Source organism: Drosophila kikkawai, chromosome 3L, assembly GCF_030179895.1.
Source record: "Drosophila kikkawai strain 14028-0561.14 chromosome 3L, DkikHiC1v2, whole genome shotgun sequence".
Lineage (NCBI taxonomy): Eukaryota > Metazoa > Arthropoda > Insecta > Diptera > Drosophilidae > Drosophila > Drosophila kikkawai.
In genome coordinates, this window is record NC_091730.1 from 8,971,308 (window position 1) to 8,996,482 (window position 25,175).

The 25,175-nt window shown below is 40.9% G+C and overlaps 1 protein-coding gene across 2 annotated transcripts in view; it reads left to right on the top strand.

Annotated features, from left to right (window-relative positions):
• The window catches only part of Dscam4 (Down syndrome cell adhesion molecule 4), a 46,949-nt gene extending 21,832 nt beyond the window's left edge, over positions 1–25,117 (top strand). The window contains exons 7-32 of one of the 2 annotated variants that reach the window (XM_070285237.1): positions 482–671; positions 3,712–3,877; positions 7,261–7,351; positions 7,843–7,930; positions 8,027–8,175; positions 8,492–8,615; positions 10,603–10,730; positions 11,373–11,509; positions 12,241–12,383; positions 13,432–13,593; positions 14,449–14,593; positions 14,697–15,133; positions 15,234–15,387; positions 16,725–16,842; positions 17,642–17,804; positions 17,880–18,377; positions 18,828–18,974; positions 19,798–19,950; positions 20,171–20,265; positions 20,571–21,621; positions 21,679–21,825; positions 21,903–22,240; positions 22,319–22,391; positions 22,692–22,841; positions 22,951–23,119; positions 23,198–25,117. In XM_070285237.1, the coding sequence (XP_070141338.1) occupies positions 482–671; positions 3,712–3,877; positions 7,261–7,351; positions 7,843–7,930; positions 8,027–8,175; positions 8,492–8,615; positions 10,603–10,730; positions 11,373–11,509; positions 12,241–12,383; positions 13,432–13,593; positions 14,449–14,593; positions 14,697–15,133; positions 15,234–15,387; positions 16,725–16,842; positions 17,642–17,804; positions 17,880–18,377; positions 18,828–18,974; positions 19,798–19,950; positions 20,171–20,265; positions 20,571–21,621; positions 21,679–21,825; positions 21,903–22,240; positions 22,319–22,391; positions 22,692–22,841; positions 22,951–23,119; positions 23,198–23,345 (5,364 nt within the window). In that variant the 3' untranslated portion in view covers positions 23,346–25,117. The remainder of the gene's footprint in view (positions 1–481; positions 672–3,711; positions 3,878–7,260; positions 7,352–7,842; positions 7,931–8,026; positions 8,176–8,491; positions 8,616–10,602; positions 10,731–11,372; positions 11,510–12,240; positions 12,384–13,431; positions 13,594–14,448; positions 14,594–14,696; positions 15,134–15,233; positions 15,388–16,724; positions 16,843–17,641; positions 17,805–17,879; positions 18,378–18,827; positions 18,975–19,797; positions 19,951–20,170; positions 20,266–20,570; positions 21,622–21,678; positions 21,826–21,902; positions 22,241–22,318; positions 22,392–22,691; positions 22,842–22,950; positions 23,120–23,197) is intronic. The other variant, XM_070285238.1, reaches the window with a different exon arrangement.
• The last annotated feature ends 58 nt before the right edge of the window (positions 25,118–25,175 follow it).

Consider the following 25,175-nt stretch of genomic DNA (forward strand, 5'->3'; position numbering starts at 1 on the left):
GGCAAGTGAGAGAATCCCAGCGAATTGCAGCTGGACCGCAAAATTCACTTAACTCGCACAAATCTCATTTGGATTTCTCCCCTGAAAAATGTTTATCAAATTTATTTATAGCATTAGAGACAGACAGTGCTTCTGACTGTCATGGAGATGCTTAAAAAATATCGGTTAAAATATCAAAATCATTTAAATTAATTTGAAAATATGTATTTTTGTAAAGAATAAGACAAACTTTATTTGTTTTCAAAGACTTAATTTTCGATATAAATTATAATATCGATATTTTCGATAAATAGCATATCTGATTCTGTTAAAAAAGATTCCTAATTCCAAAGCTTAACGCTTGTAAAACTATTTCTTATGGTTAATAAAATTAAGAAATGTTTTTATATATTTTTAATATATAAGCATTTTACGATATTTTCGATATAATCTTCAACTTCTCGATATCATCTCTAATGCCCGCTCCTAACTGTTATCGCAGGTGCCCAGCTACATGTCGGAATTCGTGATGGTAACCGCCTGGGTGCAGGACACCGGTATGCACCTATATCCGAACACGGACATCGGCGGCAAGTACACGGTGCTATCGAACGGCGAATTGTACATAAATAATGCGGGGCCCAATGATGCGTACAAAAGCTACACATGCCGCACTGTAAATAGACTGACAGGTACGTGATAATCGCATTTTCAGCTTAATCGTCCGGTTGAGGGATGCATGAATTGCTCCGGAATCGGAGGATACTGGGTCTCTGGACAACGGACTGCCGACTCTGAACACTTTGGACAGGACACTCCAGCATCCGGATCAGTCCGGTTTGTTGGTCCAGGGCGGGGCAGCTATAATTAAGTTGAATGAATAAGTTAAGAGCGAGGCTTTTTGCGTGGCGGGCTGTGCGTGTTGCCACGACAATTAAAGGCGGTGTTTTTCCTAGGAAAACCCTTGAGGGATATTCCACAGATTGTAAGTCTTAAGAGTCAAGGTTGTTACATTAAAGATTTGGGAAAAATTCAAACGCTTTATTTATCTAATTTAAATCCTTAACACTTGTTAAACTCTATACGATGGCAATGGTTTTTGTTTATATCTTTTATATATTATTTATATTTATTCTATAGTTTTATAAGTATTTTAATTTCAACTAAAATTACATACCATTTGCCATTTAAATTTCCTTTTTTTCATATAAATCTAAAAGCTTAAAATTTCCCTTTCATTCCTTTTATTTGCCATTTTCAAAAGCCAAATCTTCTTCTGTAAAATCCCTAAAATATTTAATTGCCAAAATGAACAAAGGCGCATTTTCGGAGCCTTCTTGGCTCGACTCCTTAAGTCGAAAACCCTTGCAAACAAGGACTAGTTTTATTCTCTGGCCAAAGTCAATTTGTCGTTTTGTGCATAATTTATGATGCGTGACATTCAATCGCCGGGCAAAGGGCATTGAGCTCCAGGGAGTTGGGAGTTTTCCTCCGACATAAGATTATATATACTCACATATATAGATATATATGGTATGTACATATGTGCAGAGTATATCTGATTCTGGCTGTGTGTCGACAGCCAATACGTGAGATCTTTTCGAGATAAATTCCCCGGCTGTATGTTTGCTCGCTTATTTGAAGTTTATTGTGTGTGAAAATGCGCTTAAGCTGAATTTCTATTAGCCTTTGTGCGCATATTTCACATCATCAATCAATACGATAAAAGTTCCACTCCCTTCGGCCTTTTTTTTCACCCTATTTTTCCCCGCAATTCGACCCGCTTTTCTTTTCATTTTCAATCTTTTCTTTATGTGAATGCAAAAGGGAGAGAGGCGGTTGGGCGACTGTGTTTGCCCGGTTTATTTACAGTTCGACTCGGCTGTTTGCATCTTTTAGAGATGGAATTTAAACACAGATGGGGATGGAGATAATATATATTATAATAAAAAGAATTTACTATAATTATGGTACTAAAATCCTTTAATTTTCTTATAAATTATATAAATGAGGATTAAATTTCTTTCAAATATAATTTTATTCCTATATAAAGAGAGGCTTATGTCTAGCCAGTTTATTAAATTTTTAAATAGTACAATAATAATTATAATTTAAAATTTCAACTGCTATTTATTTGACTCCAACTGTTGGGGCATTTTCCCTGTTACATTTTACGTTTACATTGCTTTCCGCCCTTCGAGGCATTTGCGGTTTTACTGCTCGCCAGCTATTTGCTTAATTAATCAAATTGAATCGAGCCGCAAAAACCGCAAGTTGCGCTCGAGTTCTGGCCAAAAGCGAAAATTATGAGCTGCATATTAATTTGGGAATCCTGGGAATGCAGCAACGCCAGGATGCGTGTCTGTATGTGAGTGTGTGTGTGTGCCGAAACAATGCCAATTTAGGTGATCTGGCCCCCGTTATGGCAACCGCAGAAACCAGCTCGAGTGGCACTCATTAAAAGTGTAACATGAGCCGGCAGGAGTGTGGCCTGGAGTGGGTGTGTGTGTGTGTGTAGAGTGCCGTGGAGTCCCGGTCATGAGTAATTCATTTATCAAGCACGGCGCACAAACACACTCCCAGCTACCATCTACCAGCTACCACAACCCATCTCCTGGTTGCATACTGCATTAGGCCTGGCCTTCCCCTTACCTGGAGGGCAGCGGGTTTTGGATTTCGGTTTTTGGCCGGCACACGTAATTACAATTTAAACCAAAAATCCATTTATTTAGCACAATAACTCGCGCTGGCCGGGACCAGGACGGACCGCACCGAGCTGGCACACAATGAGCCGTGGCCAAACAATGGAGCCTCAAAACTGAACAATGGCCGCCATAATGAAGATGCAGAATTGAGTTAGACGGAACAACACACACAGCTATAGGATATCTCTAAACTTTGTTATAGATTTTGATGCACAATCAAAAATTGAGTTTTAAAGTTTTTAAATATTTTTGTATTAGGTTTTAATTACTTCGAAATTTTATGTGATTTAAAGTATTTTAAATTTAATTCTAAAAGTATACAGCAATGAAAAATTATAGTATTTTCTGAAGAATAAACGGTAAAACGTTAGAATTAATGATAAAATAAATCAAATCATTATTTCACAAAGCTTAGACTCGTGTTTTGGAGATTTTCAAATGTAAACTTAATGTTAACTAAATCAAAGAAAGCTAAAATCAGTTCCTTGTAATTTTTTTAATACAATAATTATATTTTAAAATGAATTTTCCTTTTAAAAACTTCCTCAAATCAATCAATATAGCCTCTAATTTTTTCCCGGTGTGCCTTTTCCTGATTTGCTGACCCAGTAGAGGTTTTCTCCTTGATTTAGAGGCTGTGCGTGTCCTGTCTGCATCTGTAATGATGGTTTCCCTGCTAGCTCCACCAACCAAAAAAACAAGAGAGAGGAAAAAAGTGGAGAAAAAAAATTGAGAAAAAAAAAGAGAGCCATAAAACTGGAAAGGGCAGCCAGGTGGTCTCGGCAATCAAGTTGATTGCTTTCATTTACTTTCAATTAATTAAAAAATATATATATACATGTAAGGGGACGCAGTGAAGGCATGCAGGATCCGCAGGACATGCCATAAATTTGTGGGAAGGCCACCGCTTTAAATCTAAGTAAATGCCACAGGGGCCACTGTCAGCTGCCATCACTTGGGCAATTTTTCTGCCATATTTTTCAGCTTGAGTCTCATCAGTTTCCCCTCTTTTCCGTAACTTTCCCAGGTGAAATACAAATTTCCACATATCCCGGCCGCATTATTGTAACGGAGCCCAAGGGTATGGTACAGCCGCGCATCAACGTGGAGAAGCATTCGATGCGGCATGTTGTCCTTAATGGCCAAACAACGTTGCCGTGCATAGCTCAAGGACATCCGGTGCCGACATATCGGTGAGTAAAACACAACAACCGCACGACACACAAAAAAAAAAACAAAAAAAACGAAAAACTCGAAAAAAAATCAACAGAAACATCGCGAACCATGTGCAGGTCCACTTGGAACACGTGGCCATGTCACAGGACTCGGGACCCATGCGGCTCCGAGCGGGTTTTCGGCGGCATCCAAACCGCCTCCCGCAGCCGCAGTTGGCGCGCACTTTATGACAATGTGAAATATTTAACGCTTTTGGCAAATACAACAAAAAAAGAAAGAAATGCCAACAACAAAATAAGCGAAACGAACCGAAAAGCGAAAAAATGTGATGCCCGCGATGTCAGGCAACAAAAAAAAATAAAGAAAAATCATAATAAAAATGTCAGCCAAATTGTCAAAATGTGGAGCGCACGGCGGCAGGGGAATGCCCTGCGGCTCGCCCTGAAGTGGGTCGAATTCGAGGATAGGTTCGAGCCCATCAGCGCCGCTCTATGCGATTCTCAAGGGAGCCAGGGGAGGTCAGTGATGGATAATAGGAGAGATCAGCCAGCTGGGAAGGGATTTAAAATAATAAATCAGGAGGTTAAATAAGACTAGCTGCTTAGCCTGGGATAAGCTTTAATTTAAGTATATTTGGAAGTAAATAATATTGAAAAATAAGAAGGTAGTTCATTAACCTCGCATTCGAGGTTATTTTCGAGTCTATTAGCGTCGCTCTATGCGATTCTCATGAAAGCAAGATAGGTTAGTGAAGCAAAGAAGTGAGGAAAATGGACTTTAAATAAAAAACGAGTAAGTCTAAGGGATTATATTTATTTTCTAGAATATTACTAAGCAACAAGTTAGCCTCCAACTTATTTATTTATCAAATTGATACTTTATATCCTACGATTCTTTATTTTTACCTTAAATTTCTTGTAATTTCCCGATTTCCCTCTTTGGTAAGGGTTACCTTCTCTCTCAAACTAAATGGCAACAAGTTTAGTTATAAAAGATATCAAATATTTCCAGATACTGAACCAAGAAACCTCTGCTTCTAAGCCATCTAAGAGCTTTAGCTTTAAGGCTCGCCGGAACTTTATCGCATACGCTGCATGCTGGTTGGAATTTTTTTTGTTTTTTCGTCAAGAATTTATGCCTTGGGTCCTTTTTGAGTAAGGCTACCAGCTGGCAGTATTGGTGAGCTGCGCCTACGTACATCAAACTTGTTTATTGGGGCACTCTCGGAGGCGTTTGTCTCGAACGAAACCGGTGATTCTGCCTGCTCTGAGAGAGACACACAAATCAATCAAAAAAGCCAAGCGTCGTTTATGGCCGACAATGGCAAATTGCTTTCTGAAATGGCGTTCAAGTTTTTAGCACTCAAAGGACAAAGCGGGCCCCGTTGTATATTAGCCACTTTGGCACTTGGCTCATCATGGCGATTTTCGGGTACTAAAACATGCATGAAGGAGGCTGAGGAGAAGGATATCCCTGCTGTCCCTGTCCGAGTTGGATGCCATGTAATATGCCATTGTAGCTGACGGTGCTCACGGTTCATGGTTGTCCTATGCTTTTCGTTTTCGCTCGAGTCCTTGGCGCTGCTGCTGCTGCCGTTGCATGCATAAAAAATGCGCCCAGGATGTGCCACATCGCGAGAGTGCCTTTCATTTGATGTCTCCCGCTGTGCCGCCAAGGAAAAAAGGAAACCGAAAAGGACCACGACGACGACGATGCCGCCACCACCTCCTACGAAAAAAACCTCTAAAGGATTGCAGGGGAGGCGCTGAGTTTTGTTTGCCGCTGTTGCTGCATTGTTTTCCGAGGACCTGGAGGTCCTGGCTCATAAATGTGGAAATAGTTGGCCATGTTGCTCACTGGCTTTTCTGGGGCTTATTTTTTTGTTTTTTCTCGGTTTTTGTTCCTCTTTTTTTTTCACATTTGAAATCCTTTTTTATTTTTGCGCTGCATAGTTTCGGGCGAGCGAAGCCTTTGTTTCGCCGTCGAGTCCTTTGTTGTGTCGCCGTCGTCCTGCTTCGATTCGATTCGCCTGCCATATTGATTCAGTTGTTGATAATCACTGACCATATTTCCAATTCAACGGCATTTCATATGCAAATAGCCGAGTCCTGAAAATTCCTACGAGTATGTGAATTCCTGGCATTTTTCGTGATTTTAATTAAGAAATGCCATGCCATTGGCAATGGGCATGCCTTTGCTGCCAGCATCGACGTCATAAGACGAGAAATGCACTCAAGTGCAATTAAAGCCAAATTAAAATCAATAACTTTCATGGCAAGAAAAAATCCAATTGCAATTCCATCTGAGGGGCCTTTCGGCGGGGGCGGCAAGTGGGCGTGGCCAGCCATCAAACAGATTATGACACGCGCGCCAGATAAAAATGGGGGGAAAAAAATCTGTTGATTTACGCAATTGGGATATTTTCAGCCTCCGCAGCCTCGCAGCTGAATGCGATTTCTTTTGGTAAAAAATTCATACAAAATATAAATGGAAAAGAGGTAAAGCCTATGGATGGGAATACTCTTTATAAAAAGTATGCACGCGGAAAAAGTGTAACTGAAAAGGGGTTTTAATTTAATTTAAGGTAAATAGGTTTTATTCAATTAAAAAGTTTTCGAAAATAAAAAATAAATGTGATTTGATATATCTTTAAAATGGCGCAAAAAGTACGCTGATAAAAATCTGAAAAAATACTTAAAGAGTGTTTTTCTGAGATTTTAAATGAAGAGAAAGTCTAAGATTGAAAATCTCATTGAAATGCCTAAAAAATAATACTGAAAAAGGATAAATAATGAGATAAAACATTGCACATCTTTCAGAGGCTTTAGCAGATCGAAATTTTTAAGCCAAATCCCTAACATTTTTAAAAGAGTTTTATAATTTATACTTTGCCAGAACTGTAACTACAAAGTCTATAAAGTAATCCTTAAGCCCGACCTGCAATCGGAGCATAAATACTTCTTAAATAAGGCAATGCATATGCATATATGTGGTATATATATATGAATAAATACCACTCCCACCTCCCCCCTCGTTATGCCCACTTAACTGCAATCATTTTTCCGAACTATGGAAATATATTTCATCGGGCATGTGGACTCGACCTGCACAACAAGCCAACAATCAAAGGATGCGTGGAGAGGGGAAAGCGAGCGCAGCGAAATTATTGATAATTCAATCGTCATTTCAATTTGTTTAAAGCCCAAGCCCGAGTCCGTGCATTCAACTGTCAAAATCTTGGGCAAATAAAGCGGAAATGAATTTCCCGATCTGCGATTTCCCTTTCCTTTTTTCTCCCCCCTTCCTTTTGTGTCACCGCCCCTTTGCTGTTTGTCTTTGCCTCTGCCCTTTGTTTGGCCAGCGTTTCATCTCGCTGTCATCCTTCTTTTTTTTTTTGCAGGTGGTTCAAGGAGGAGAACGAGCAGCTGCTGCCATTGCAACTCAGCGAACGCATCACCATCGTATCCGCGGGACTCCTCAAAATTACCAAGGTGCGTAGCTTACACGGGGGAAGAATTTCAATTGGGCTTAAAAAATATTTTATGAAGCATTTATTTAAACTTTGCAAAATAAAAATAATTATTTTAGGGGATTTAGAGCTTAGAAAATGTTTAAAAAGAATTTATTAATAAGCATATTTGATTAAAAAAATATAATAAAACATTTAAGGAATAAAATCTCTTGAAAATATATTTAGCAGTTCACTAGAACATTTTTCTACCTTTAAAAAATTGAGAAAACATATTTATTTAAGAACATTTAGAGCTAAGAAATTTATAAACAGCATTTAAATATTATTATTTCATTTGAAAAAATATAATGAAACATTTAAGGTTTAAAATCTATAAATTTTGTATACAGAATTTCTTCAAAAGTATAAAATTTTTTACCGTGTTCAAAAGAGGGGAGAAAAACAGGGAGAAAGCAGGGAAAGGAGCGAAAGGAAGCCGTGCTGATTGCCAATTGATTTCGTCCATTGCAGGCACGTCTCGAGGATAGTGGAAAATATTTGTGCTGGGTGAACAATACGGCGGGCGAGGAGACCATCCAAGTGTCGCTAACGGTGACAGGTGAGTGTGTGTGTGTGTGTGAGTGTGTGCTAGGAGAAAAAAAAAACAACCATAAAGGATACTCAAAACCCTGAACCGCCTCCATAAAAAACTTAGCTCCTCTGACGGCACACCTGCAGCCACTGGTGCAGACGGTCGATGTCGATAAGGATGCGCAATTTCAATGCATTGTCTCGGGCCATCCGGTCCACGATGTCAACTGGCTGCACGACGGCAAGCCCATCCTGCGGGACAATCGCGTAGAGGTGAGATTCCATCAGCCCCATGTCTATCATAATTAAATTGTTTATGGATGAAAAATGTACATTTTATGTGATTAAAAGAGCTTAAATAAAATTTAAGAAAATATTTTATACAGTAAAATATTTAACTAAATTTAAAAACAAAGTAATTCTGATTTCCTTGAAATAATACAACGAAAATTCAATTGGTTTTTATAATAAAATCAAGCTGAGATACAATATTTTGTTTAAAGTGACAAATAAACCTTGTTTTTCCACTATTTTTGAGCTTTATAGCCTAACAGATAGTATAATCTTTTATTTTCCAAATCCTTACCAGATCCTCACCGATCCCCCGCGACTGATCATCAAAAAGGTCCAAAAGGAGGACCCTGGCATGTACCAGTGCTTCGTCTCCAACGAATGGGAGCAGGTCCAGTCCACGGCTGAGCTGCAGCTGGGCGGTAAGTAATGCTATCCGCTGGCCCAATGGGAACCATAAATTGGCCATCCATCGTTATGGCCATTAATAACCACTTACGAGAGCATACACACTCCCACACACACCCCCACACACACACTCCTCCCACACAACATCTCAATCAAAAGCGTAATTTCCTCCTCGAAGCCAAAGCGAATGACGACGACCGCAGACCGCACAAATATAAATGTTTGTCATAATTGCATTTCATTATTTTCTAATTTAGCAAATTGCTAACATTTTTCAACAACAAATCACAGCAACAACAATGGGAAGCTGCTGCTCTGCTGCTGCTGCCTCCATAAAACGCAGCGACGACGACTTAATTTTATTACCAGCACTAAAAATCTAGCCGCAGACACTAAACGAGGGGGATGTTAAGGGATGTTATTGGTGTGGGGGTAGCACATTGTATCGTTTAGCTGCCTTGGGGCAAACACACACGATGAATGAGCCGGCTTTTGGTGGGGTTTATGCGTGGCTTCAATGCGATTAATTTTAATCGGGGATCAAGAGCTATTAGTATACGGCAGATAAGTTAAGGAATAAGAAGGGTATATATGATATATTTTACAGGGACTCTAAAGAAAGCTTTATTAAATAAATATATCTCAATATCTAATTTATAAATAATATCTGATTAAGAACAATCAGAATCTGTTTAAGAATAAAACAGGCCCTTAAAATAAATTCTTCCACCCATCAAAAACCCATCTATAGCTTCATTCATGCCCCTGAATATGGCACATATCCTATCACATATGCCATACGATTTTATTGCCGCCTAAAACACGGATACAGATGTGCCATCGCGTTATCCTGTTCCGCATAAACACAGCATTCAGACACCATTCGCGCATTGTCGCTTTGGCAACATTTTGTGATTTGCTTTTAGGCGCAAGCGGAAATTGATTTCGATATATTATTGGCATGCTTCGCACAATTGGTAGGGAAGGGGGAGGACTCACTCCCCCTCACCACCATCTTTTTTGCCTTTTGGTGTTAAAAGCTCAGCCACGCTCAACCCCCTGGCCCCCGACCCGTACCGATAAGGCCACCAGACCCCGAGGACAAGCCAAGCGCCATTAAGCGGCCGGATATGGCAGCAATTGTGTCAACGCTGCAACCGAATTTCTATGGCATTATACACTGAAAAAAATCTGAAAACTATTAGCAAAAAAATAAAAACTGTCTAAGTATTTTCTATAATAACAGCGAGGAAAATTTTTAAAAATGTAAAATTTAAAATATAACAAAATATTATCCCAGATATGTACAAATCTATTTCCTTAATTTTTTTTCGAGTGCCTGTATGTTCAAATGTGACATGAGTGCGAGAGCAAATAAATATGGCAGCTTATAACTGAGGGAAAAGCAGAGAGCTGAAAAATCCCGAATCCTGCCACTGCGCCAAAGGAAATTGATACAATTTCCATCAGCAGGATAACATTTGCTGCTGGTTGGCTGGCTTGTCAAATGCATTTTCCGTTTGCCTTGGCTAAACACAAGCAATGCCAAAAGGAAAATAATAAATGAAAGCAGAGGAAATGCAAGGGCAAAGAAAAGTGCGAATTCTGGTCAAAGGAATGGTGATTCAATCGAGCATTAAACTGAGCTTTAAAAATCATTTCGATTCGTGCAATACAGAACTTTATTAATTTATGGGTCATTTGGTGAAAATCGAACTAAAATAGATTTCTGTGTAAGCCTGTGGAAAAGTCTCCTGAAATAGATTTTCCTATCCCGCTGCGAAGAGTGACTCATTCATGTGCATAATTAAGAAAGCAAGTCATCGATGCAATCTTCTCTCAACAGAAAAAGCCAGGATAAAGGAGTTGACACACACATGGACCGAGGACATATATGCAGATCCGACACTAATGAAACACTCACCCCTTCCTCACTTCCCCCCCTCGCCGTAATATGGCCAAAGTTTCCCAACTGACTCCGACATTTAATGCTCATTGCAGATGCCTCGCCGGAACTGCTTTATTGGTTCTCCGAGCAAACGCTGCAGCCGGGTCCGACGGTGTCGTTGAAGTGCGTCGCCACCGGAAATCCACTGCCTCAATTTACATGGTCCCTGGACGGATTTCCGGTGAGTTTAGCTGGCCACCAGCAGCCCCACCAAACTTGAGAATGAGACGGAAATGCAGGGCAGCGCTTCCGCCGTTTCCGTTTCTGATAGTCAAAGGCGGAGCTTCTATATTATCGAGCAGATATTTTGTCACAGTCCTCCTGGCTCCATTCATCTCCATTCCCGGGAATATGCATAAATATTTTAGCAAGCCGAATTTCCCTTTGCCCCAGTCAAAGCTTTCCTCAAAAAAAGAGAAAACCAAACCCAATCCTTAACCCTTAACCCCTTGTGAGGAGGCGAAGGCAACTCTAGTGCGTACTTTAGATTCCCAGCTTTTGCTTTTGCTCCACTCGAATTTTTTCGTTTCAAGAATTTTGTGTTGCCTTTTTTTCTTCTTCCTTCATCTTTCTCTTGCCAAATTTTCAAGGATTTTTTCGTTTATTTGCATAAATTTTCATCTTTCCTTCGCAGAGAGAAAAAGAGAGAGAGACAGAGAGGAGTCTCTTTCAATGGGCAGTGCAAATTTTATGCAATTCCAATCAATTCAATTTACATGAATTTTTCATTTTACCTCCACTCCTGGCTCTGTGATTTCCCCGAGCCTGTGATCCAGCAAAGAGTCCTTTACTAATTGGCCCCCTTAACCCCGCTCGCTTACAGATTCCAGACAGCTCGCGCTTTTTAGTGGGTCAATATGTTACCATCCACGACGATGTCATCAGCCACGTGAATATATCAAACGTGAAGGAGGAGGACGGCGGGGAGTATACCTGCACGGCCCAGAATGCAATTGGCAAGTGAGTAGCCGCAGTTCCATAAATAAAACACACTCGCCGATACAGGGCTAGATATGCCATATATGCGGTGCACAAGCCTGAAGAGTCGAAGCATAAAAAGCATTTCCATGCTAAATCATAAATTTATTTGTAGCATAGAGAGAAAAAATACAAAAAGGCCTAAGGGGGACAGAGAAAAAATAAAAAAAAAATAAAAATCCGACACAATGGCCGGGCATTGTTTGCAGGCAGGGGAGCGGCATAAAATCCAAACAATTTGCTGAGGCAGCCAAGGGAACTGTCGTCTAGAGATGGTAGAAAATATTTTGTTGGAAAAATCATAAAGGAAAATATAATGGTCACAAATGTGTTTTTACTAGGATTTCTTTGAGACATTTTTCTAGAATTTTAAAAGGTTTTAATTTATATTGTTTTTGAGAAATGTTTATTGAAAGAAAATCTAGAAATTTGGAATCTTAAAAGATTACAAATAGAAATTCCTTTTTATTTTTCTTCAAGAAATTTTATTAAAACCCTAAACGTATTTTAATTCTTTTTAAATTGCGCCCAGAAGCAGGCAATAAATTAGATAATACTATACAAACGAAAGTACCACATAATAGCTACAAGTAAATAGATTTTCGTGATTTTTTCAGCCTTTAAATAAACAATAAATAACAAATATTCACGAACCCATCACCAACTGTAACCAACTAATAAAAACTAAACGCCGGCCAATGTTTTATTTGCAGAGTCTCGCACAGCGCCAAAGTGAACATCTATGGGTTGCCTTACATACGCGAAATGCCAAAAATAACCGGGATCTCTGGCTCCGATTTGATTGTTAAATGTCCCGTGGCTGGTTACCCCATCGATAAAATCCACTGGGAGCGCGGTAAGCATATATGTATTAAACAAATACGATTCAGGGTTCCCTTTTTTGATATTTCGCTTTATGCCCATACATATGAATTTGCCTTTTGGCCAGCGTGTGTTGTTTGTTATTAAAAATGGTATGTTTGTTATTGCTCATATCAGTGAAAATTATTAAAACTATAAAATGAAAGCAAGGCTTTTTTTTCGGCAATGTTTTCTTTCGGTTTCGGTTTCAAGCGAAATAAATTTAAATTCACATGAATGCGTTTTTTTCTGTCTTTGTTAATTATTATCTTTGCCGAGCGAATGTGTGTGTGTGTCAACATGCATTCGTGTTTATCCTGGCGAATATTACCAAAAAAAAAAAAAGACTTTACTATAATAAACATAAATAAAAGGAGTCAAGGCTCCGAGGAAGAAATACACTTGTAAATTTCAAGTGTTTTTGCTGGGTTATAATTTGCATTAATTATGAATTCAAGATTTAAAATTATTTTAAGTGACTTAAAGCTTAATAAATAATTAATCAAGGCTCTAATAAATTTATTTACATACAAATTGGGACTTAAATATAAAGAAAATATTATTGTGTAATAAAAAAATATTTAAATTATAAGGATAAAAATATAGAAACAGAAAACTCTTGCAATTTATAAATTTTCTAAGCTTACTAAGACTCTTTGAAGTCCAAATTAAAGTATGGAACCTATACTAATTTATAGAAACTTAGAAATAACATTTAAAATACCCCCTTAGATGCATCCATAAATTCACCTTAATTTCTTAATTGAGAAGCTTGGTATAAAAGTTCAGCCCCGCTCTTCTCAGCGTGTGTATGCAAATAAATTAAGCTAGACAAAAAAAAAAGAAAGGAAAAACAAACAAAATATACACAGACACCAAATGCTATATGGCCAGTCATAAATCGCATAACTTTGTTTTATGCGAGCAGCCAAATTAATTGCCAACGCCGTTTCGTTTTCTCCCACCAATTTTTCTGCTTTCTATGGACTCCTTTCTCCCCGCTCCGATTTCGGGATCCTGGCTTCTTTTTCTGGGGTAAAAAGATGGCCAAACGCTACCCATAAATCGCCGCCAGCGTGCCTACAACAATGGCACCTTAATTATCGAGCAATTGCAGCGCCTGGAGGATGCGGGCACGTACACGTGCATGGCCCAGAACAAACAGAAGCAGACCTCGCGACGCAATGTGGAGATCCAGGTCCTGGGTGAGTTTTACTTGGAGAAATATATAGATTATTTTGAATTATTTCGAGAAAAATGCGAGCTAAAGGGAAATAGCAGTATTTTCTACGAAAATTGAACTTGGGAATTATAAGCTAGCTTCAATGTAACAATAACTTATGTTATATAATCTGATAATATACAAAATCTTTTCATTTGTTTAACTTTTTTTTAAGTCACTACTTATTATTAAACAATTTATGAAGAGGCTCTAAAACTATTTCAAAAATTCATTTATATCGAATTTTTTTTTTATTTAAAGCCACGGATTTTCTGATATTTTCTCTCTGTGTCTGTGGTGCCAGATGATTTTCCCAATATTTAAAATTAGAAGTAGAAGCTGGAGCTACAATGAAACTATTCCAATTAGAGTGGCGAGCGAAACTATGCAGCCACAGCAGCAGCAGCAGCAGCAACTATTTTCCCAGTTAATGCACATACAGGCGGTAGGCGTTGGGCGGTGGGTGGCTAATGGGTTGGCTCATGGCTGGTGCCTGGTAGACCCACAATGAAGTCATTGACTTTTGTGTTCTGTCTGCCGCAACTGCGCCTCGTCATCCGCCTCCATGCTCCTGCTGCTACTGCTCCGCCAGGCAGCTCACTCTTTATAATAATTCACTCGGCAGCTGTTGCTAAGCCGCAGCTGCATTGATGCGAGTGCCACGCCCACAATTGCCACTACCACTAGTCAGCACTAGGATACCATACCCCCCAACAAGCCTCATCCTTGATCAGAGTGAGGCTTTGTGCCCAAGTCGAGCCGTCACAGTCCTTTTTGCGACACTCGACGATTTGTTTGCGGCTTGTGTCTGATGCTTTATGGCTTCCGTTTTTCGCAGTGCCACCGAAAATCATGCCCATCCAGGCCATGACGAACATGCTCCGCGAGGGGATGCGAGCGGCCATATCCTGCCAGATCCTGGAGGGCGACCTGCCGGTTAGCTTCCGCTGGGAGCGTAACGGAAAGCCGCTGATAGGAACAGGGTGAGTATTTCGAACGGGGAAAACTATTAAATTTTATATTAAAGTAATTTATTTTGGGAGTTTATCCTTCTGATTAATCAAAATTTCCTGACTTTAATTACAGCAACGAGGTATTCCGTCGCCTAGATGAGTACTCTGCCAGTTTGGTCATCGAACACATATCCTCGGATCATTCTGGTAACTACACCTGCATTGCCAGCAATGTGGCAGGAACTGAGAGATTCACAGTGCCTCTGACCGTCAACGTTCCACCGAAATGGGTCCTAGAGCCAAAGGACTCTAGTGCCCAGGCTGGATCGGATGTCCTGCTGCACTGTCAGTCATCGGGCTATCCTAAGCCCACGATGACCTGGAAGAAGGCCATTGGACCTACGCCAGGGGAATACAAGGACTTCCTGTATGAGCCCACAGTGCAGCTTTTTCCCAATGGAACCATCTTCTTCAAGAAGATCAGCAAGGAGTCGCAGGGTCACTTTCTGTGCGAGGCCAAGAATACCATAGGATCTGGGGTCAGCAAGGTTATCTTTTTGAAAGTTAATGGTAAGGAATATATTACCTATCCTCTTTAATCTTTGCTCTCCTTATTTCGAAAATTAATACTTATGTGCCACACCCCAATTTCACTCTTATATCCTTGTAGTACCCGCCCACTTCCAGACCAAGACGAAACAGATATCAGTGGCCAAGGGCAAGCAGGTCCATGTGCAGTGCAACGTGCTGGGCGACAATCCCATCGACTTCAAATGGAAAATCCAGGCAACGCAACAGTATCTCGACGAGTCACTGGATTCCCGGTAAGAGATTCCCATTCCCATTTCCAATTCCAATCCCATTTCCCATTCCTACTCCGACTCCCCTGCATACCCATTATCCACATTTTTAGGGCTTTCCATGCTGCGATGTCTGAGCGTCTGGCGAAATCAATTCCAAGTCGATTGCAAACAACAAATTGCTTTTAATTAAAGGAGTTCGTTCTGCCGGGCTAGGATTTCGGTTTCTCTGTGCTCTTCGTTGCTTTCTGGGTGCTGGGATGGATGCCTATGCCTCGTACTTGGACCAGGCCTAACTCAATTTGCACCAGGCAATCAGTTTCCTACGAGACCCGCACTCTCGCTCTGTGTCTGGCCTCATATTTTCGCAATGAGAATTCTCATATTCCCAGACTCTAATCAAGGGTTCTCCATTTGCCTTTGCGTATTTGCTGTGCACAGGGAATAATTTAGAGGTTTTTATGGGGTTTTAATATGGTTTTTAGGGAAAATTTAAAGGGATTTTTGAAATTTTAAATAAGTTATTAATCTCGATAATATTTTCTATATTTTCTGAATAATACCCCCATAACTTCTAGCTCCTTTTCAGAATCTATAAATCCTTGGAAAACCCCAAACACTCTTCAAGAAACTAGGCCACTCACATAATCCCAATTTCGAATTCTGATTATTCTCCAAGTGCTCCTCTCATCTCGAGGTACTTTTTGGCCAAGACCAGGTAGCTCCCCAATAAGGCAAAAGAAAACTTTTTGGCAAATGCCATTTTGGCCAGGACATTTTAGTTGCTGTTCTCCATTTTAGTGCCCACTTGAGTCACCCTCCTCCCCATCCTCCTGGCTGTTGTTGTGCACACACTTGTGTATTTGTGTATCGTAAGTGTTTTAATGTATATATGTATTTCCGGCTTTCTCTTTTCTTCCGCCCCCGCTACACCCACCTTTGCCTTTGGCTTGGCAAACAACTGAATATGCACATGCGTTTTATTTATTTATGCCATTTGCACACGCACACACACACACACCAAACTGAACCGAACCGAATGCCACGTGTCCCCCGCTTGTGTGTGTGTGCATTTTGGCCTCGTATGTCTTCGTCTTTGTCAACAAAACTACAAACAACAATAACAACGATGGCAATGGGAACGGGAACGGGAACGGCGACTGCAACGTGGAAAACATTGTTATAAAATTGCATTGCATCGCTCACGTTGCGCAAACACGTATCCACATCCTCGCATCCGTATCTGTATCTGCATCTGCACCGGCATCCGCACATCCGCATCTCCATCTCTGGTCTGGACCTGCATCTGTATCTGTATCTGTTAAATGCATTTACTTGCATATAAATCACACACCGCACAGCTACACCATCCGAGATCAAGTGCTCGACGACGGCATGGTCTCCGAATTGGGCATTTCGCACACATATCGCCAGGACACGGGCATTTATATCTGTCAGGCGAGCAACGCATTTGGACAGGTAAGTTTGCCAGCCAGCCAGCCAGCCAGCCAGCCAGCCAGGTGACACTTTCGTTCGGAAAGCGATATTATTATGCATCGGCCTGACTTAAATCAAGCTGTCGCAGCACTAATGGAATCGATGCCGTTTCTAGAGTCCATTTCGATCGGTAGTTGTGGCTGCCAAAGAGTCATGGACGGTCTATAAAACTAATAAATCAAAGGGGTTGCAGTCGGAAAAGTAGTTTAAAAATAAAATATAAAATATATTTCAACTAAATATAAAATATAAAAGATATTTTAACTAAATTCAAGACATTTAGATCCCTTTAAAAAGGTGTCTAAAAGTAGGCAACAAAATACCAAATTCCGTGTACATTTTCTTTTTAGCATACTTTTATGATCCTTTATATAAGTTTTTAAATCTTAACAATTTCTTTGATATATTCGTTACTTTTTAATTATTTTTTAGACTGATAAACCCATAAATTTAGTAAATAAATCATTTCTCTGGGTGCATATCCTTATGTGTGCCCACACACACATCTCACAACTTGCCAGCTAAACTTTTACCCCAAAACCCCGCCTGTCGGCAAGTTGGAAAAGTATCCCCCATCCCTTTAACCCTTCCCCAAATAGCTCCCTTTACCACCACCGAAACGGCTGTTAACCCTAATTTATGGCAATTTGAATGAGACTCAAGCAACAGCTGCAACTGGCTGCCTGTCATGACTTCCACTAGGCGCAAATGAACTCTTAATGCGGCAACTCCACCCCATCATACTCCAGCATAAAGACGCCCTATTTCCCTTTGTCCATAGGATGAGATGTCCATCCAGCTCATCGTGCAGGAGGTGCCCGAGCAGCCCAAAAATCTCCGCATCAACTCGCAGCAGTCGCGCAGCCTGCAGCTCACCTGGAGCCAGCCCTTTGCCGGTAACAGTCCCATTGAGGAATATCACATCTACTACAAGCAGATATCAGGTATTAACTCTTAATTAAATTATAACATAATTATTTTATTAAAAAATATCAACTATTAATTTCTGCCTTCCTCAGACATTTGGCAAAACTCGGAACACCTGACCATTGCCGGTTCCGTGACCGTGGTAAACATTCAACAGCTTCGCCCGGCCAAAGCCTATCACATCCGCATGTCTGCTGAGAACAAACTGGGTGCCTCTGAATTCTCTGAAGTAGTGCAGGTGACCACTCTGGAGGAGGTGCCTTCGGGTCCTCCGCTAGCCGTGCGCGCCGAGCCCAAAAGCTCCACCGAAATCTTTGTCACCTGGGATGCTCCGGAGCGGGATCACTGGAACGGCATCCTGCTCGGCTACTATGTGGGCTACCAGATGTCACTGACGCCCGAGGACAAGGAGGTGAATCCCACCCAGGGTTTCAGCTTTAAGACTGTGGAGGTGCGCTCCCACTTTGGTGGGGAGACGGTGCTGGCCAACCTCAACAAGTACACTCAATACCATGTGATTGTCCAGGCCTATACCAGCCAGGGCAGCGGACCGCCCAGCAAGGAGATTGCCGTGCAAACAATGGAGGACGGTGAGTGGGCGGGGCATGTGGGCGTTGAATGTGGGCAGAGCCCGTGGGATGTATCCTGTGGAGAGGCGGGCAGCGGCGGTTATTTCCAGGAGTCAGCTGGCATACATTGATTGGATTTGTTAATTGCCCGTGCACGAAATCTGACCAGGACCACGGACACTGGCTGCCCTGCAGTCTGACTTTGAGTCTGGTTTGGGGTAAAAGCACTAAGAAAAATTAAGTATTACTTGTTAAGGCTTTTAAAAAATCTTTAAAGATCTTGATCAAGTTTTGAAAGGAGGTAAAAATTATGAATTCCAAAATTTTTCTTTTTAAATTGTGGAATAAAAAATATATTCATATTAATAAATATATTTATTTTTTTAAGCTCATCTTTATACATTTTTTTTTAGTGTAAGAAAAACGTTTAATAAACTTTTTCTCTTTTCTGGCCTTTTCTCCTCGCTACAGTTCCCTCGGCTCCGCCAGAGTCGCCGCAGTGCGATGTCCTCGGCTCCACATCGATTTATATCACCTGGTCGCCGCCGGACATTGATGGCCAAAATGGCAAAATCAAGGGCTACAAAGTGTTTTACATATCGGTGGACGAGCTCTACGGTAAGTCCATTATGCAGCTCATTTTTTTCCCTACTAAAAGTTTTTCGCTTAAGTTTTGAGTGTTCCAATTGAAGGGTCTTAACTCGGGTTCATCTTTGAGGATATTTTATCGAAATATTGCCAATGAACAGGGGTTTATGTAGGAATTTTAAATATTTCTTAAATTTAAATAATTTGAAATAAATAAAATATCAGGATAATGAAATAATTTAAGAAATATGGAGAATTGCATCCCTAAAAAACATCTCTCGAAATATGAAATTTAAATTCAAAAGCTTTCAAATATTTAAATATATTTAAATAAGATAAATCAAGTTGTGGAGAATTAAAATCTCTTTTAAAACGGTATTAAAGTATGTCCTGTTAACTATGAAAATCACAGCAAACTTTTAGGCAACTTTTTTGAGAAAGAATTCACCTTAAAAATGCACTTTAATCAACACTCCTTAAAGATCACGTGGAATCTCCCGCCTGTCCGAGATAAAATAATGGCATAACTCACAATTGACCATACTCATTACTCAGAATCCATGGGTGGCAACCAATTACTTGGTTTTCCCCCGGGAATTCTCTGCATTTATGCAACAACAACGCCGGAAAGCGATGGTCAATTGCCGGGCTATGGAATGTGTCCAGAATGCCGTCTGTGTACCCGCCCCAGCTCAAGCAACTTATTTCAGAAATTTATGGCACTCGCCAATTAATTAGCCCACTTCATGGTCCGCTCCTCATATTTCCAATCAACGCTAATTGTTCGCCGTCTCTCTGTGCGGCACCTTTTCTGCTTCCTTTCTCCTGTCTCCTCTCTGCTCCCGCTGCTCAGAAACCGATCCGGAGGTTGTCAAGTCAACAAATCAATACGTCACCATCGAGAATCTGCGCAAGTACACCAACTACACGGTCTGGGTTTTGGCTTACACCAAAGTAGGCGATGGCATGAAAACCAAACCGTTTTATTGCCGCACCCACGAGGATGGTAAGTGGCGTTCGGTTCAATGAACGCAAACGAGGTGCGCCCTCCGCTCTCGATACCGATACCAATCCCAATCCTGCCACGTCCTCATCCCCATTCCCGGTCGCTGATATATACATTTATTCATATACCACACATACACCTACATGTATTTATTCTCTCCTCTTTTTTTTTTTTTTGTGTGCATTTATTTGTGCAATCGCATTGGATTCGCGGAATGCAGTGCCCTCCGCCCCGCAGGCCATCAAGGCGATACCCGCGTCGAGCACAAAAATCATAATATCCTGGCTGCCGCCCGACCTGCCCAACGGTGACATTGTGAGTATATATATATTTTTTTTAAGCAAGAAGGATATTGCAAATTTGGTCACGGGAAATATGAAAGGGTGGGCTCAGGCAAGGTCAGTTGAGGGGAAATATAAATAAAAGCAATAAACCTGCGGGAAAATATGAAATAATGTAGAAATTTAATAGTTTGTAATATTATATATTTAATAGAAATTATTATTATTATTTTTTTAAGACATTTTTAAATTTTATTTTGGTATGTCAAATAACTTTAATTCTTGTAATTATTTTAAGCAATTAAATTAAAAGTTAATCCTTTACTCCTCCTCCTCTAGACCGGCTACACCTTCTACATGTCCATGCTGGAGGGTGGACGCGAGGAGGGCACCCACAAGCGTCTGCTTGGACCCTATGTGGAGATGCACGAGACTGTGAGGACTCAGGAATCCGCCACCTACCAGTTCTGGCTGACTGCCTCCACCAAGATGGGCGAGGGCGAGAAAACCCAAGTGGTTACAGTGCCGCCCAATAACAAGGTGCCGGCACGGATCGTTTCCTTCAGCCAAAGGATAGTTACCCCCTGGAAAGAACACTTGGAGCTGCCCTGCCGCAAGGTAGGCTCTCCTGCCCCGGTGACAATTTGGCGTCAAGATGGACACAACATGGAGACGAGTGCCCGCAAGACAATAGCCAAAAACGGGACACTGTACATGAAGGAGTGCCAGGCAAGTGATGCCGGCAACTATACTTGCAGCGTGGAGAACACCTGGGGCAAGGACGAGATCGTGTACAACATAGTGGTGAAGGTGCCGCCAGAGGCACCCAATCTCACCGTGGTCAATACCTACACGGACAGCCTGCTCCTAGAGTGGCTGGACAACAGCCACGGCGGCAGTCCCATCCTTGGCTATGTTATAAACTACAAGCGGGACAATGGGGACTGGGAGGAGTTGCAGGTGGATGCCAAGACCACCTCGCACCTGCTGAACAACCTGTGGTGCGGCACCCGCTATCAGCTTTATATAACAGCTTATAACAAGATAGGAACAGGTTTGCCCTGCGATATAGTCAACTCCTACACAAAGGGCAATCCTCCAGTGCAGCCCAAGCACTCGCAGATGATCACCAACAACTCGACGAGTGTGACTTGCTGGCTGGATTCCTGGGGAGATGGTGGCTGTGGCATACTCTACTTTATGATCGAATCTAGAGTGTACGCCAGATCCTCTTGGACAGTGGTCTCCAACCACATAGCACCCACGGAAAGGATCTATACGGTCAGTGATTTGACGCCGGGCACCAAGTATCAGCTCAAAGTGACAGCCCACAACAATGCGGGCTCCACCACGGCTATATACAATTTTACCACGCTGTCTACTCAAGGAGGTGGGTTTTCCATAAAAATTACTAAATTTATAAATCATTAATTATATTCCCCTCTAGTAATGTACAACAATGACCACTCCACACCTGTCTCCCACCTGAGCGACCTGCCCTTCTATGCCAACTTCAAGCTGCTGCTGCCCATCTGTGTTTCCCTGCTAATGCTGCTGGCCCTCATAGGAGCCGCTCTTTTTCTACGCAAAAGAAGTAAGTAGAAAGCATTTATATCTGTAAAAATGTAACAAGAAAAATTCTAAAACTAAAACCTTTATTTCCTCCCTAAGTAGAGCTGAGCAACCAGGCCCGGCTGGCCAGCTCCTCGATGTCGGAGTCCCCTTCACTGGCCAATCTGCAGAACAAGCAGAACCGAGATCAGCAGTATTTGGCTGTGCGCTGTAATCCCGGCACCTCTGCTCCACGGGGCTCCAACTCCAACGACTCGGGGAGCTTTGGCAAGGCGGAGGGCAATGAGTACATTGAGGACATTTGTCCCTATGCCACCTTTCAGCTGAATAAGCAAACCTACAGCGAGAGCTCCTACAGTGGCAATGTGTACAGTGGGCCCTATCACTCGGTGCGCGGATCCTTTGTCTACCATGATGTCAAGCCGGAGAGCTATCATGTGAGTGGAATAAATAATATTATTAAATTAATACAATATATAATATAATCTAATAATATAAATACATTTTTCACACAGTCCAAGGAGCCGGAGTACACCAAAGTGCGGCGAAAAGTGGGCCGCCTCAGGGATCCGCACTCGGAGAGCCAAGGTAGCTATGGCCAGGACTCACTGTCATTTCTGCACCTATCCTGAATCCACTTTTCCATCCAAGACCGCTTAACCCTAAGCCCCCCGCTAGCTGTAAGCCAAATTGAATCATCGTTTGTCACAGTCGCCAAGCCCAACGATCCCCATCCCTAATCCCCATCCTGTGTGCCCTTGGTTTTAACCCCTTTAACCCGTTTCTCATTGCTCTCAACGTTTTTCTCCATTCTCATAACCGTACCTCATCTCGTATTAATCAACAAACAAAAAACAACGTATCCATCGAATCGTACTAAACTTTTAGAATCGGACAATCCAGGTTCAACAGATTCCGAAGTTAGGAAAATCCTAACGCTTCACATCCCAATTACAGAATATGACACACTCGGCTCCGAGTCCGACAATGATGTGTCTGCACGCGCTCTAAACTCGGCCAAGTATCGCGCCCAACGGGGTGAGTCTTCCAGGATATCCAGAAAATCCTTGGAATCTATTATTATCTTTTATTCTCCCCCATGGAAACACAAGCCATAACTTAAAGGTAACTCCCCCATCCTTTTTAGATACCCAAGATGAGACTTCATCCTCCTCCGAGACCACGCCCACTAGCATGACCCGGAAATCGAAGCCACCGTTTGCTGCCCGGAAGGCTGGTAAGCCCGGGACGAGTGGCAAGCGACATGTTCGCAGTTCCAGTGGCTACTCCAGCCACAACGAAGAAACTACTTTTAGGTAGGTGATCTAGATGTAAGCCCTGTTTGATCGATACCGAATGCCGCTACTTACGTAATCAGAACCCTGTACGTTTAGCATATCCAACTATCCACCAAACTATCAGGACCACATAAATCCACCAGCTCGTTTTTCGGATGCCAACGACAAGACGAAGACCCAGACGTCGCCACGAATGCGTGCCAACCAGAAGCTGCAGCGGGAGGCTTTCCAGATAAATGTCTAAGACCCGGAACCGGAACCGGAAACGGAGAGTTAATTTTAAAGCCTAATCTTAACTGAATGTACTATATAAGCGGGAAACGAAACTGTAAAATCTTGTTGTAAATCCACCCAGTAATGCGGAAATCAAACCGAAGAAGGCCCACACTTTCAAAACTTAAACAAAGAAAGTATAAAGAATAAGATGAGGAACTCAAAAAGAAAAACTAGCGAGGCGTTAATCATCTTATTCTATATATAGTCTTTGTCTAAGCTTTGACTAACTCAATCTACAAAAGGGAAACTCAACTATTTACAACGGAAAAGCGTTCAAGAAAATAACAGCCGTAGGAGAAGGGAAAGGAAATAACAGATTTTCGAAAGGGATTTTTGATTTTCAACTTAAGAATCGAAATGGCAACAGCACGAGAAATAAACCATAAGACTTATTTACACACTGATTATGCTTAGTTGAACTTCAAGAGCAGCATAAGTGTAATAAACATAAAGACGAGACGACGGATATAAATAAATTAATGTTATAGATCCTAAATTAAGCATTTAATGTATGATAAACCGAACTGCGGCAGGCCGCAGATGATGATGCTGCTGCTCTGCCGGCCAAAATCGAGGAAATCTAAGAAAATCTTAAGGCAGGGCACATGAAAATATATAGTACTAACATACATATATTCATATACGCGCATTACAATACTAAAAAAAAAACAACAACATTGGGCCTTTGTGCTGATTCTTTGCATTTTGTAGTGGAATTATGAACATTATTTCGTTGAACTAACAAGAAGACATTGTTTGTTTCCATTGAATCCATTTTTGCATCAGTTTGTAAGTGTTTTGCGACAAGAAGAATGACACTGTTAGCTAGTTACTTAAATGAATTAAATTAATTTACACGGGGATACAATAATAAATAAACACGAATGCATTCAGATAGTTTATGAAACTGTTGTACATAGCTAAGCGTCATACAATTAATTCTACAAAAATCGAAAAATAATATACAAAACCGGAAGTTAGAGGTAGGAAGAAATCGATTTTGACAATCGATTACTCTTAAAATTTTTCTTTTCTTCTTCTTTTCCTATACAAAACTCATTAAATTCGTATTATTAGTTATGAAATGATCGAAAAATATATTGATCTCTTTAGTGTAGAATTTTTTTCATGGAATAATCAATTTAATAGATATTTTATTTAAAAAATCGATTGTAAATCGATTGCAAATCGATTTTTTCCTAGCTCTACCGGAAACATACATGTATAAGAAGCGTATTAAATGTTAGATGGAAGGATATTACCAAAGGCCAAAGTCGTAAGCCAGCATGCATTTCCATAGGCTCAACTACTGAACCCGCGACAGACAGAGACCCCCAAGATATAGCCGAAATATTTGCCAAAATAGCATCACAGAACCCCGCTCTCCTGTACCATATATATTATGCATATATAGTATGTATTGTATGTAACTCTATTTTCCAAATAGCTACAACGACAAACAACAACCAAGCAACCAATTACATGACAATATGACACAACACGAGTACATTGCAAGCGATATAAAATGCATTAACGATAGAGGATAAACTTATAAAGTTCAAGTTGAAATTAATTAATTAGCAACTCTTCAGACTGCACAGCAAAAGGCGAAAGGCATTTACTTGAAAATCTTCAACTGCATTACTTGGTTGTACAATTTGGAATAAAGAATAAAAAATGTTATTAAGTAAGAGAACCTACATAAGCATGTTGTAAAATTACACACGAAATTCTTCTAAAAACAGCACAGTTTATGTACATTGAGCATACATAGTTCGCGGCAACAATGAGAGAAACT